Source organism: Oncorhynchus kisutch, linkage group LG23 (genome assembly GCF_002021735.2).
Source record: "Oncorhynchus kisutch isolate 150728-3 linkage group LG23, Okis_V2, whole genome shotgun sequence".
Lineage (NCBI taxonomy): Eukaryota > Metazoa > Chordata > Actinopteri > Salmoniformes > Salmonidae > Oncorhynchus > Oncorhynchus kisutch.
In genome coordinates this window covers 7112306-7124874 of record NC_034196.2, presented here as the reverse complement: position 1 = coordinate 7124874, position 12569 = coordinate 7112306, and the positions used below count along the sequence as shown (strand labels likewise).

Below are 12569 nucleotides of genomic sequence, written 5' to 3'. Positions count from 1 at the left end.
ACAGGGTGTCAATAAAGAAGTGGTCAGATGACGCAGATGATAATGTACAGGACTGTTTTACTAGCACAGACTGGAATATGTTCCGGGATTCCTCCGATAGCATTGAGGAGTACACCACATCAGTCTCTGGTTTCATCAATAAGCGCATTGATGACATCGTCCCCACAGTGACCATACGTACATACCCAAACCAGAAGCCATGGATTACAGGCAACATCCGCACTGAGCTAAAGGGTAAAGCTGCCGCTTTCAAGGACCGGGACTCTAACGAAAACACTTATAAGAAATCCTGCAATGCCCTCCGACGAACCATCAAACAGTCAAAGTGTCAATACAGGACTAAGATTGAATCGTACTACATCGGCTCTGACGCTCGTCAGATGTGACAGGGCTTGCAAACTATTACAGACTACAAAGGTAAGCAGAGCAATGAGCTGCCCTGTGACCCGAGCCTACCAGATGAGCTAAATTACTTCAATGCTCGCTTCGAGGCTAGCAACACTGAAGCATGCATGAGAGCATCAGCTGTTCCGGACGACTGTGTGATCACACTCTCCATAGCCGATGTAAGTAACACTTAAGAAAATAGGTCAACATTCACAAGGCCAGACGGATTACCAGGACGAGTACTCCTAGCTTGCGCTGGCCAACTGACAAGTGTCTTCACTGACATTTTCAACCCTGACTGAGTCTGTAATACCAACATGTTTCAAGCAGACCACCATAGTCCCTGTGCCCAAGAACACTACGGTAACCTGCCTAGTAGCAATCACATCTGCAGCCATGAAGTGCTTTGAAAGGCTGGTCATAGCTCACATCAACACCATTATCCCAGAAACCCTAGACCCACTCCAATTTGCCTGCCGCCCTAGATCCACAATCTCTATTGCACTCCACACTGCTCTTTCCCACTTGGACAAAAGGAACACCTAGGTGAGAATGCTATTCATTAACTACAGCTCATTATTCAACATCATAGTGCCCTCAAAGCTCATCACTAAGCTAATGACCCTGGGACTAAACACCTCCCTCTGCAACTGGATCCTGGACTTCCTGACAGGCTGCTCTCATTTGGTAAGGGTAAGTAACAATACATCTGCCATGCTGATCCTCAACAAGGGGGCCGTTCAGGGGTGCATGCTCAGTCCTCTCCTTAACTCCTTGCATGGCCAGGCACGACTCCAACACCATCATTAAGTTCACCGACAGTGGTAGGCCTGATCACCAACAACGACGAGACAGCCTATAGGTAAAAAGTCAGAGACCTGGCCGGATGGTGCCAGAATAACAACCTATCCCTCAACGTAACCAAGACTAAGGAGATTATTGTGGACTACAGGAAAAGGAGCACTGAGCACACCCCCATTCTCATCGACAAGGCTGTAGTGGAGCAGGTTGAGAGCTTCAAGTTCCTTGGTGTCCACATCAACAACCAACTAGAATGGTCCAAACACACCAAGACAGTCGTGAAGAGGGCACGACTAAGCCTATTCCCCCTACAAGAAACTAAAAAGATTTGTCATGGGTCCTGAGATCCTCAAAAGGTTCTACAGCTGCAACATTGAGAGCATCCCGACTGGTTGCATCACTGCCTGGTACGGCAACTGCTCGGCCTCTGACATCACTGTGGCTAAGCTGCCTGCCATCCAGGACCTCTACACCTGGCGGTATCAGAGAAGACCCTAAAATTGTCAAAGACCCCAGCCACCCCAGTCATAGACTGATCTGTCTACTACTGCATGGCAAGCGGCACCGGAGTGCCAAGTCTAGGACAAAAAGGCTTCTCAACAGTTTTCACCCCCAAGCCATAAGACTCCTGAACAGGTAATCAAATGGCTACCTGGACTATTTGCATTGTGTGCCCCCCAACCCCTCTTTTTTACGCTGCTGCTACTCTCTGTTTATCATATATGCATAGTTACTTTAACTATACATTCATGTACATACTACCTCAATTGGACCGACCAACTAGTGCTCCCGCACAGTGGCTAACCGGGATATCTGCATTGTGTCCCACCCACCACCCGCCAACCCCTATTTTACGCTACTGCTACTCTCTGTTCATCATATATACATAGTCACTTTAACCATATCTACATGTACATACTTCCTCAAATCAGCCTGACCAACTCGTGTCTGTATGTAGCCTCGCTACTTTTATAGCCTCGCTATTGTATATAGCCTGTATTGTTTTATTTCTTTACCTACCTATTGTTCACCTAATACCTTTTTTGCACTATTGGTTAGAGTCTATAAGTAAGCATTTCACTGTAAGGTGAATAGTGTACACTCAGCAACAGTGTGTGAAAACCTTGTGAAGACTTACAGAAAACATTTGACCTCTGTCATTGCCAACATAGGGTATACAACAAAGTATTGAGATAAACGTTTGTTATTGACCAAATACTTATTTTCCACCATAATTTGCAAATAAATTCATAAAAAATCCTACAATGTGATTTTCTGGATTTTTTTTCTCATTTTGTCTGTCATAGTTGAAGTGTACCCGTGATGAAAATTACAGGCCTCTCTCATCTTTTTAAGTGGGAGAACTTGCACAATTGGTGGCTGACTAAATACTTTTTGCCCCACTGTATGTTATTCAAAATAGTGTATAATTTTTATCAATGACAATGTACAGTAAATACTGTTCACTAGCTCAAACATAAGAGAGGATTATGAGAAAACTATCATGCTAATTATACATGTAGGAAGGCAATGACATAAAGAATCAAGAATAACCCATATATCTTAATGATAAAGGGAAGAATTACGTAGGATTATTAGGATTTACAGGAGCTGAATAGAGAGCTTCGCCAAAAACAATATGTTTACATTTATTCTGAACAGAAACATAATGGAAGCACATGCATACAGTGTACTCTTACAATGGTTTAAGATGCACTGGTTAAGACATTTACTGAATCATGGTGGCATCATAGTTAAGAAAATGATTAGTTACACAAACATGTTAGTAATTTAGCATTTTGTTAATGGGCGTTTTAAGACAACTGGAAACTTGTAAAAACAAAAAGGTAAAATCATAACTTCAGTGACCTTCAGGTCAGAATGTCAGAGCTTTAGAAAGATGCCAGAGTTTCTGACTTGTAATTCCAAGTTGGATGACGGTTCAAACCGATTGAGGTGCTCTATGCAACACCCTTAAACAATTCCCTTAAGTAAGGGGAAAATATCACTTAAGGGAAACACTTAATATGTTTTATCCAACCGAGCCCAGGACTTATTCTTGACCATGTGACTTGACCAGGAAAAACTCTGGGCCCTAACTATAGTATATTGATTAAAATACATGTTGTTCTGCTTCTACCTTACTGCACATCTCCCTCGGCTAAGCCCTCAACACTCCCACAGACACACAGGTCAGTGGTACCTTCAGTTTGCGTTCACAGACGATGAGGCAGATGAACACCAGCAGCAGCAAGACCCCCAGACCAACAATGATGAGAGGAAAGTTGGACACCAACGTCACCATCAGCAACAGCTTTTGGAGCTTCGCAGCCGACGTGTCGTCTATCACCACCGTCTGAAGAAGGGGGTAAAGAAGGTGCAGAATATATCAGCACAGAGAGTAGACACTGTAAACTCACTGACAATGTACAGTCGTGGCCAAAAGTTTTGAGAAAGACACAAATATTAATTTTCACAAAGTCTGCTGCCTCAGTTTGTATGATAGCAATTTGCATATACTCCAGAATGTCATGAAGAGTGATCAGATGAATTGCAATTAATTGCAAAGTTCCTCTTTGCCATACAAATGAATTGAATCCCCCCCAAATATTTCCACTGCATTTCAGCCCTGCCACAAAAGGACCAGCTGACATCATGTCAGTGATTCTCTCGTTAACACAGGTGTGAGTGTTGACGATAAAAGGGCTTCACAGGGAAGGATATTGCTGCCAGTAAGATTGAACCTAAATCAACCATTTATCGGATCATCAAGAACTTCAAGGAGAGCGGTTCAATTGTTGTGAAGAAGGCTTCAGGGCACCCAAGAAAGTCCAGAAAGCACCAGGACCGTCTCCTAAAGTTGATTCAGCTGTGGGATCGGGGCACCATCAGTACAGAGCTTGCTCAGGAATGGCAGCAAGCAGGTGTGAGTTCATCTGCACGCAAAGTGAGACAATGACTTTTGGAGGATGGCCTGGTGTCAAGAAGGGCAGCAAAAGAGGCCACTTCTCTCCAGGAAAAACATCAGGGACCGACTGATATTCTGCAAAAGGTACAGGGATTGGACTGCTGAGGACTGAGGTAAAGTCATTTTCTCTGATGAATTCCCTTTCGGATTGTTTGAGGCATCTGGAAAAAAGCTTGCCCGGAGAAGACAAGGTGAGCGCTACCATCAGTCCTGTGTCATGCCAATAGTAAAGCATCCTGAGACCATTCATGTGTGGGGTTATTTCTCAGCCAAGGGAGTGGGCTCACTCACAATTTTGCCTAAGAACACAGCCATGAATAAAGAATGGTACCAACACATCCTCTGAGAGCAACTTCTCCCAAACATCCAGGAACAATTTGGTGACAAACAATGCCTTTTCCAGCATGATGGAGCACCTTGCCATAAGGCAAAAGTGATAACTAAGTGCTTCGGGGAACAAAACATGGTCCATGGTCAGGAAACTCAGGAAACTCCCCAGACCTTAATCCCATTGAGAACTTGTGGTCCAGCCTCAAGAGGCACGTGGACAAACAAAAACCCACAAATTCTGACAAACTCCAAGCAATGATTATGCAAGAATGGGCTGCCATCAGTCAGGATGTGGCCCAGAAGTTAATTGATAGCATGCCAGGGCGGATTGCAGAAGTCTTGAAAAAGAAGGGTCAACGCTGCAAATATTGACTCTTTGCATCAACTTCATGTAATTGTCAATAAAAGCCTTTGACACTTGTGCTGCCATCCTGTTAGAAGGTAACAGATTATTTTATTACAATGGTTAAATTGGATTTTCATTGTGTTCAATGGTGTTATTTGCCCCCTAGTGGCGCTTTCTGGTACTTAGAAAGACGACGCAAACAGGAAGTGTGGAATTTGTTTTACACGCATAGAAGCAGCTACAAACAACGCTACGGTGCAGGTCTTTCAATGTAGTTATTTCTTGTCACGCTTCAGCCTTGGAAACATATTTGTTTGTAAGTTCGATTCAAGCATTTAGCTAATGATGATAATCTTGTTATTGATAGAGTTGCTTACATATCAATGTTGGTTGCATTTACTCACAAATTGCAATGCCTTTAATGTATGTCGTTAGCTGTATTACTTTGCTCATGCGTCATGCAAACGAATTGTAAAATATACAATACTGTTTTGTTACTGTTTCTAGTGTAATATGCTTTGTTATTCTACATAGATGGTTATACATTATTAGAGTAATGAAAGGAGCCAATTACCATATGGTTAACAATTAGCTATATGGTTTGGCATCATGCCAGATGCATGGTACCTTAGCGCGTGCTTTGTATTTATGCAACTTCAAATGTTTAATGTACAGCTACAGTATGTCGGTGTGAATTGAATACTAAAGTATATTATTTTCTGTATTTTGCAGTTTCACAACATAAACGTTTTCAATATATGCATTCAAGAAAAGTCACGCCTTGGGAGTTTTATTGAAGACTCAGTTGTTAGCTATCTGTCTAGTTTTGCATGGGAACGCAACTCAAGGGCAGAATAACACTTATGAAATGCTTGTAAATTATACTTCAGTGTTCCATAGTAACATCTGACAAAAATATCTAAAGACTAAATCTAAATGCAGCCGACTTTGTGAAAATTAATATTTGTGTCATTCTCAAAACATCTGGGGGTGTCACTTACAGCACAGCACCCTGTAAAGGGATACAGTACAATCAAAAAGGACAGTTGTCATTGCAAATTTGCGTTCAGTGCTCAGATAAAACATTATTTTTTTTATTTAAATGTTATATTCTCCCAAAGTTGTATTTTTTTGTGTAGTCGATGTGATCTTACCTCATTGATAAACATGACAGGGAAGATAGTCTCATTCAGGGATTTAGTTTTCCTGTGAAGGAGAAGAGATTGTAAGAAAATCATTCAACAAAGAAAGGAAATAATATAGAAATAATTGGTGGTTGTGAGATGTAAATCATTAAACAATGGAAGGAAATCATATAGAAACAAAGATTATAAAAGCCTTTAGCTATTTGAACTTGGGTTGTGATTGCGGATTTGTGATATCTCACGGGAAGCCAGAGATTCTGTTGATGAGGATATTGATCTGAGCCTTCTTACTGGCACGGATAGGAACACCAGTGGTCTGGAAGTGTAGAAAAACACACACACTTTTGATGAGCCATGTGAACTGCAGGTGTTATGCTCAATGTACTAGATACATGATAAATCATGTACTGAAGGAGGATGGACCTAAAATACCCTCTGTAAAGTCTAGGTCTAGGTTAAACATGAATAAATATAGGCTGGTAGGTTGGGAACACTATTTAATGTTTTACAGTTGGTGCAATTCTCTATTCCACAATTGTAACACTAGGTGGTGCAACAATGCATTTTAAAGTCGATTATCTATTCTACTCTAGGGCAGACCCCCAGAGAAGTGAACACTAGAGGGTAGTGTACCGGGTTCAGGTCCAGGTAGGTCTGGTGGTGCTCTCTCACAGGACTCAGTCCTTCAATGGCGTTAGTGTACTTTTCTTCGCCCAGGTAGAAATGTGGGAAAGACACAACCACTGGAGCACCTGGAAAGCAATGGTGGTCAGTGCAGTTTCAGTGCCAATTTTTTTTCATGATCATCACCTTATTTCTATTACAGCATATTGGATGACTGTCACTCATATTCCATTCATCCAGTTAAAAGAAATAGTGATAGGTTTAGGCTTCTACATGATACTCAAATTTTCCCTATACTCAGGCTAGGTTGTAGCAACCTCATGATATGAATGAAAGTTTACAAGTAGGTGCACACAGGTCAAGAGACAAATTTGTTGGTTGTCAGACAGTGACACATGGACAGACACTGACAATCAATACCGTCTTACACACTATTGCCTGTATCTAGCTGGTATTGGGTGTAATCATTAGTCCAACAGTTGCAAACAATAGATTCTATTTGACAAATTCAGGTACGTTTATCCCCGTTTTGTTCAGTTTGCTTCTGTTTAAGAAACATTTAACAGAATCGGCAGAATGAATACATATGTGAACAGGCGAATAAACCTTTCCAAGCCAAACCGCAACACACAGCCTACATCGTTGTCAACATATTAGCTAAAGTAATGACATAGCTAATAGAACTAACGTGTTAGTAAACCTGCTACAATCATGCAGTAACATTACAGTGTACAGTCAGTAAGCAGTTACACCGGCGTGCTCCAGTGGCAATACATTTGTAAAACCAAAAGCTTACCTTAACTTAGAAGAGTTCCAGTGTTGTGTTGGATAGTCATAGCCAGCTAGCTAACATAGCAGCCCTCTGTTTGAGCAGGGTGTTTCAGTAGGCGTAACTAGCTAGCTGCATTTTCTAGCTAAGTAAGTGAAACTGAAAGTGGAAAAAATTACTCTATTTCTCTCCTGTTTCTCCTTCATTTAGGAAAAAATGCATTTGTTCAAAACTGTTCAACTATTTTCTACTATTCACCACATTTTATGCACTGCAGTACTAGCTAGCTGTAGCTTAAGCTTTCAGCACTACATGAATTATTCTTTGAACCATGTCAGTTCATGCTGCAAGAGCTCTGATAGGTGGGAGGACGTCCTCCGGAAGTTGTCATAATTACTGTGTAAGTCTATGGAAGGAGGTGAGAACCATGAGCCTCCTAGGTTTTGTATTGAAGTCAATGTACTCAAAGGAGGACGGAAGCTAGCTGTCCTCCGGCTACACCTTGGTGCTACCCTACAGAGTGCTATTGAGGCTACTTTAGACCTTCTTTGCAAAATAGTGTGCTTTAATAAATAATTTGGTGACATGACTGTAATTGGTATAGTTTATCTAAAAATGATAACTTTTTAAATGTTTCAAAATAAAAAAAAATCTGAAATTCACTGAGGATGGTCCTCCCCTTCCTGCTCTGAAACTCTGATGACGAGAAAAGGGAGAGGCTGTTCAAGCTCAGTGAGGAAGTAATCAAATGCGATTGGATCCTCTTGTTTGCAATATATTAGTGGAATATGTCAAATGTGAATGGGCAGCAAAAGAAACAAACCCTTGAGATGCAGCTAATACTAGATCAACACACAGATGGCTCAGGATTCACAAGACCAATAAAACCACATCCTTCTTAAGCTGAACTTGTATCTGGCCACGGTCTCCCCAGTACCACCAGTGAGAAGTGTTGTGCCCTCGTCTCATGCCTCACCGGGAAAGCCCTGGAGTGGGCCAGCGCTGTGTGTAGAGAGGAGGATGCGGCGTTGGACCCTTTTGAGGCAGGAGACAGGGAGTACACAGGAGTTTGCTCTGGAGTTTAGGACCCTGGCTGCCGGCGCTGGATGGAGCGACAGGGCCCTGATCGACCATTACCATTGTAGTCTACGCGAGGACGTCCGTCGGGAGCTGGCATATAGAGACACCACCCTCACCTTTGACCAGCTGGTGGACATGTCCATCAGGCTGGACAACATGCTGGCTACTCGTGGACGTCTAGATCGGGTTCTGGTTGTTCCATCCTCCCGCACCCTCTCTCCCGAACCTATGGAATTGGGAGGGATGGTGCACAGGGAGACTGGAGGGGGTTCCCGCTCACACTGCTGGTCGGTGCCGGGTTGGTTCCTCTGGGAATAGAGAAGGCAGGGCACTCTGGCATCACCCCAGGTGAGTAGGCACCATTCTCATCCAGAGCCCTCTGTTGCAATGTTTGTCTCTGTCTCTTTTCCTGATTTTTCCCTGCATTCCCAGTATAAGGCGCTAGTAGATTCAGGCGTGGCTGGGAATTTCATTAATAAAAGTTTAGCTCATAGTTTAGGGATCGCTATTGTTTCTGTGGATATGCCTTTCCCCGAATATGCCGATTTGGCTCTCGCCTTCTGTAAAAAAGTAGGTGACTCAATTACCACCCCATCGACGGAGGGATTGTGCGATAGATTGGTTGCCTGTTGGAGCATGATCTATATGTCAAGGCTGAGAAATGCCTGTTCTTCCAACAATCCATCTACTTCCTAGGGCATCGGATTTCCACCTCAGGAGTGGATATGGAGAGCGACCGCATTGCAGCCGTGCGTAATTGGCCGACTCCAACCACTGTAAAGGAGGTGCAACATTTCTTAGGGTTTGCCAATTACTACCAGAGGTTTATCCAGGGTTTTGGTCAGGTGGCTGCTCCCATTACCTCACTGCTAAAGGGGGGCCTGGTGCGCTTGCAGTGGTCGGCTGAGGCGAACAGGGCTTTTGGACACCTGAAGACTCTGTTTACCTCGGTGCCTGTGTTGGCTCATCCGGATCCCTCTTTGCCATTCATAGTGGAGGTGGACGCATCCAAAGCTGGGATAGGAGCAGTGCTCTCTCAGCGTTCGGGTACGCCACTGAAGCTTCGCCCCTGTGCTTTCTTTTCGAAGAAGCTCAGCCCGGCGGAGCGAAACTATGATGTGGGGGACCGGGAGATGTTAGCTGTCGTAAAAGCCTTGAAGGCGTGGAGGCATTGGCTTGAGGGGGCTATACACCCTTTTCTCATCTGGACTGACCACCTCAATCTGGAGTACATCCGGTGGGCGAAGAGACTGAATCCTTGCCAGGCAAGGTGGGCCATGTTTTTCACTCGTTTTGTGTTTACTCTCTTACAGACCAGGTTCCCAGAACGTTAAGGCAGACGCATTGTCTCAGCTGTATGACACAGAGGAGCGGTCCATGGATCCCACTCCCATACCCCCAGCTTCGTGTTTGGTGGCGCCAGTAGTGTGGGAGCTGGACGCGGACATTGAGCGGGCGTCACGTGCAGAACCCTCTCCCCGAGTGTCCAGCTGGTCGTCTGTACGTTCCGTCTGCTGTCCGCGACCAATTTATCTATTGGGCTCACACCTGTCACCCTCCTCTGGTCATCCTGGGATAGGTTGGACAATACGCTGTCTTGATGGGAGGTACTGGTGGCCCACTTTAGCTAAGGACGTGAGGATTAATGTTTCCTCCAGCTCGGTGCGCGCCCAGTGCAAGGCTCCTAGACACCTGCCCAGAGGTAAGCTACAACCTCTACCCGTTCCTCAACGGCTGTGGTTGCATCTGTCGGTGGATTTTTTGACTGATCTTCCACCTTCACAAGGTTACACAACGATACTGGTCGTTGTGGATCAGTTTTCGAAGTCCTGTCGTCTCCTTCCTTTGCCCGGTCTCCCTACGTTCTTACAAACTGCAAAGGCCCTGTTTACACACGTTTTCCGGCACTATGGGGTGCCTGAGTATATAGTGTGTGATCGGGGTTCCCAGTTCACATCAAAGGTCTGGAAGGCGTTCATGGAACGTCTGGGGATCTCGGCAAGTCTTACCTCAGGTTTTCACCCGAGAGTAATGAGCAGGTGGAGAGAGTTAACCAGGATGTGGGTAGGTTTCTGCGGTCTTATTGCCGGGATCGGCCGGGGGAGTGGGCGAAGTTCGTGCCCTGGGCAGAGATGGCCCAGAACTCGCTACGTCACTCCTCCACTAACCTTACTCCTTTTCAATGTGTATTAGGGTATCAGCCGGTTCTGGCTCCGTGGCATCAGAGCCAGACTGAGGCTCCTGCGGTGGACAATTGGTTTTGGCGCGCTGAGGAAAACTGGGATGCAGCCCACGTCCACCTTCAGCACGCCATAAGGCGCCAGAAAATTGGTGCAGTCCGTCGCCGCAGTGAGGCCCCGGTGTTCGCACCAGGGGACAGGGTCTGGCTCTCAACCCGAAACCTGCCCCTGCGCCTGCTCTGCCGGAAGCTGGGTCCGTGGTTTGTGGGGCCTGCCCACTAATTACCGTATCGAGACGTCGGGTGAGGGACCTTCAGTACCTCGTGGACTGGGAGGGGTACGGGCCGGAGGAGAGATGCTGGGTTCCGGTGGAGGACGTGTTAGATCCTTCCATGTTATCAGAATTCCACCGTCTCCATCCGGATCGCCCTGCACCTCGCCCTCCGTGTTGTCCCCCGAGGCCGGTGTCGACACGCTGCTGGAGCCGCGCGTCAGGGGGGGGGGGGGGGGGGGGGGGGGGGGTACTGTCACGACTTCTGCCGAAGTCGTTGCCTCTCCTTGTTCGGGCGGTGCTCGGCAGTCGACATCACCGGTCTTCTAGCCATGATTGATCGATTTTTCATTTTCCATTGGTTTTGTCTTGTTTTCCCACACACCTGTTTTCAATCCCACTCATTACCTGTTGTGTATGTAACCCTCTGTTTCCCCTCATGTCTTTGTCAGAGATTGTTTTATTGTCAGTGCAGTTTTAGGTTGTATAGGTGCGCGTGGGTTCCTCGTACCCATGCTTGTTTTTGTCTGTACATTTTTGTGTTATGGAGCATGTTACGTGGTCAATTATTAAAAGACTCCATTTACACTCCATTTTGACTCTCCTGCACCTGACTTCCCTGCCACCTATACACACACGACGCTGACAGTAGTTCTCAGGGGGTAGGTGTTATAGGTGTAAGATGGCACAGTGATGCTCATGTTCATTACTGCAACTCATGTGTTTTACCGGTGTGCTTGAGATACCCGGACGTATTGTGATGTGCTGAACAAGACTGGTTACTCGCATCAATGCCTCTGTCTCGTCATTAACATTCAAACAGCAGGGTCCTAAATATGCATCACTGTTATCATTCATCAGAGCAACAACAAAACAACAAGGTTTAAGACAAAACAGTAGTTGGCCTCTAACTTCCCAGCTTACTGAGAAGAGACCTCCCACTGGGCAGATACTGATTGAATAAACATTGTTTCCACATAATTTCAATGAAGGAGGCTTTGTCCTTGAAATACTGTTGTGATAGGATCTGTCCCTTTCCCTTCAGAGCACGGCTAGTCATTCTATAGGTTCTATAGTTGCCATGGCAGCCTAGGCAGAGAATCATGTAAATTCTGTACATATGTAATCATTTTCATGTCAACCTTTTATTTCTCATTAGCTAGAGGATTAGAATTACACATTCTGATGAGGATATACATGCAGAGTTGGCATTGGGACAACTTTTCCATTACTCAGGAGGATACTTCTGAAGTAAGGAGTGGGCTGTATTCTGTGGGGAGCTCAAACTTCATAGAGTCCCAATAAAGAATCTGCAGATGTCAGATATACCCTGATGACATCGAGCTGCCTGCTTGCCCTTGCACGTGCTGACCTGACCACCACCTCCGACCACCGCCTCCGCTGAGCATCTAGCTTCCGGATCTTCTCATGACCACGGCTGCCCATCTGGAGGCTTCAAGAAGCACTCGGACTTGATCCGACCATAAGCCGCTGCAGAGGGTACTGTATACGGCCCAGTACATCACTGGGACCAAGCTTCCTGCCATCCAGAACATATATACACGAGGCGGTGTCAGAGGAAGGCCCCAAAAATTGTCAAAGACTCCAGCCACCCAAGTGACTGTTCTCTCTGCTAAGTATCGGTCCAAAACACTCCTTAACAGCTTC

General features: G+C 45.2%; 1 protein-coding gene across 1 annotated transcript in view; it reads right to left on the bottom strand.

Annotated features, from left to right (window-relative positions):
* Positions 1-12569, bottom strand: part of LOC109877943 (lysosome membrane protein 2) — a 54884-nt gene that overhangs the window by 1449 nt on the left and 40866 nt on the right. The window contains exons 8-11 of the mRNA XM_020470184.2: positions 6611-6729; positions 6220-6293; positions 5987-6038; positions 3392-3544 (exon numbers count right to left, since the gene is read on the bottom strand). Of these exons, the coding sequence (XP_020325773.2) occupies positions 3392-3544; positions 5987-6038; positions 6220-6293; positions 6611-6729 (398 nt within the window). The remainder of the gene's footprint in view (positions 1-3391; positions 3545-5986; positions 6039-6219; positions 6294-6610; positions 6730-12569) is intronic.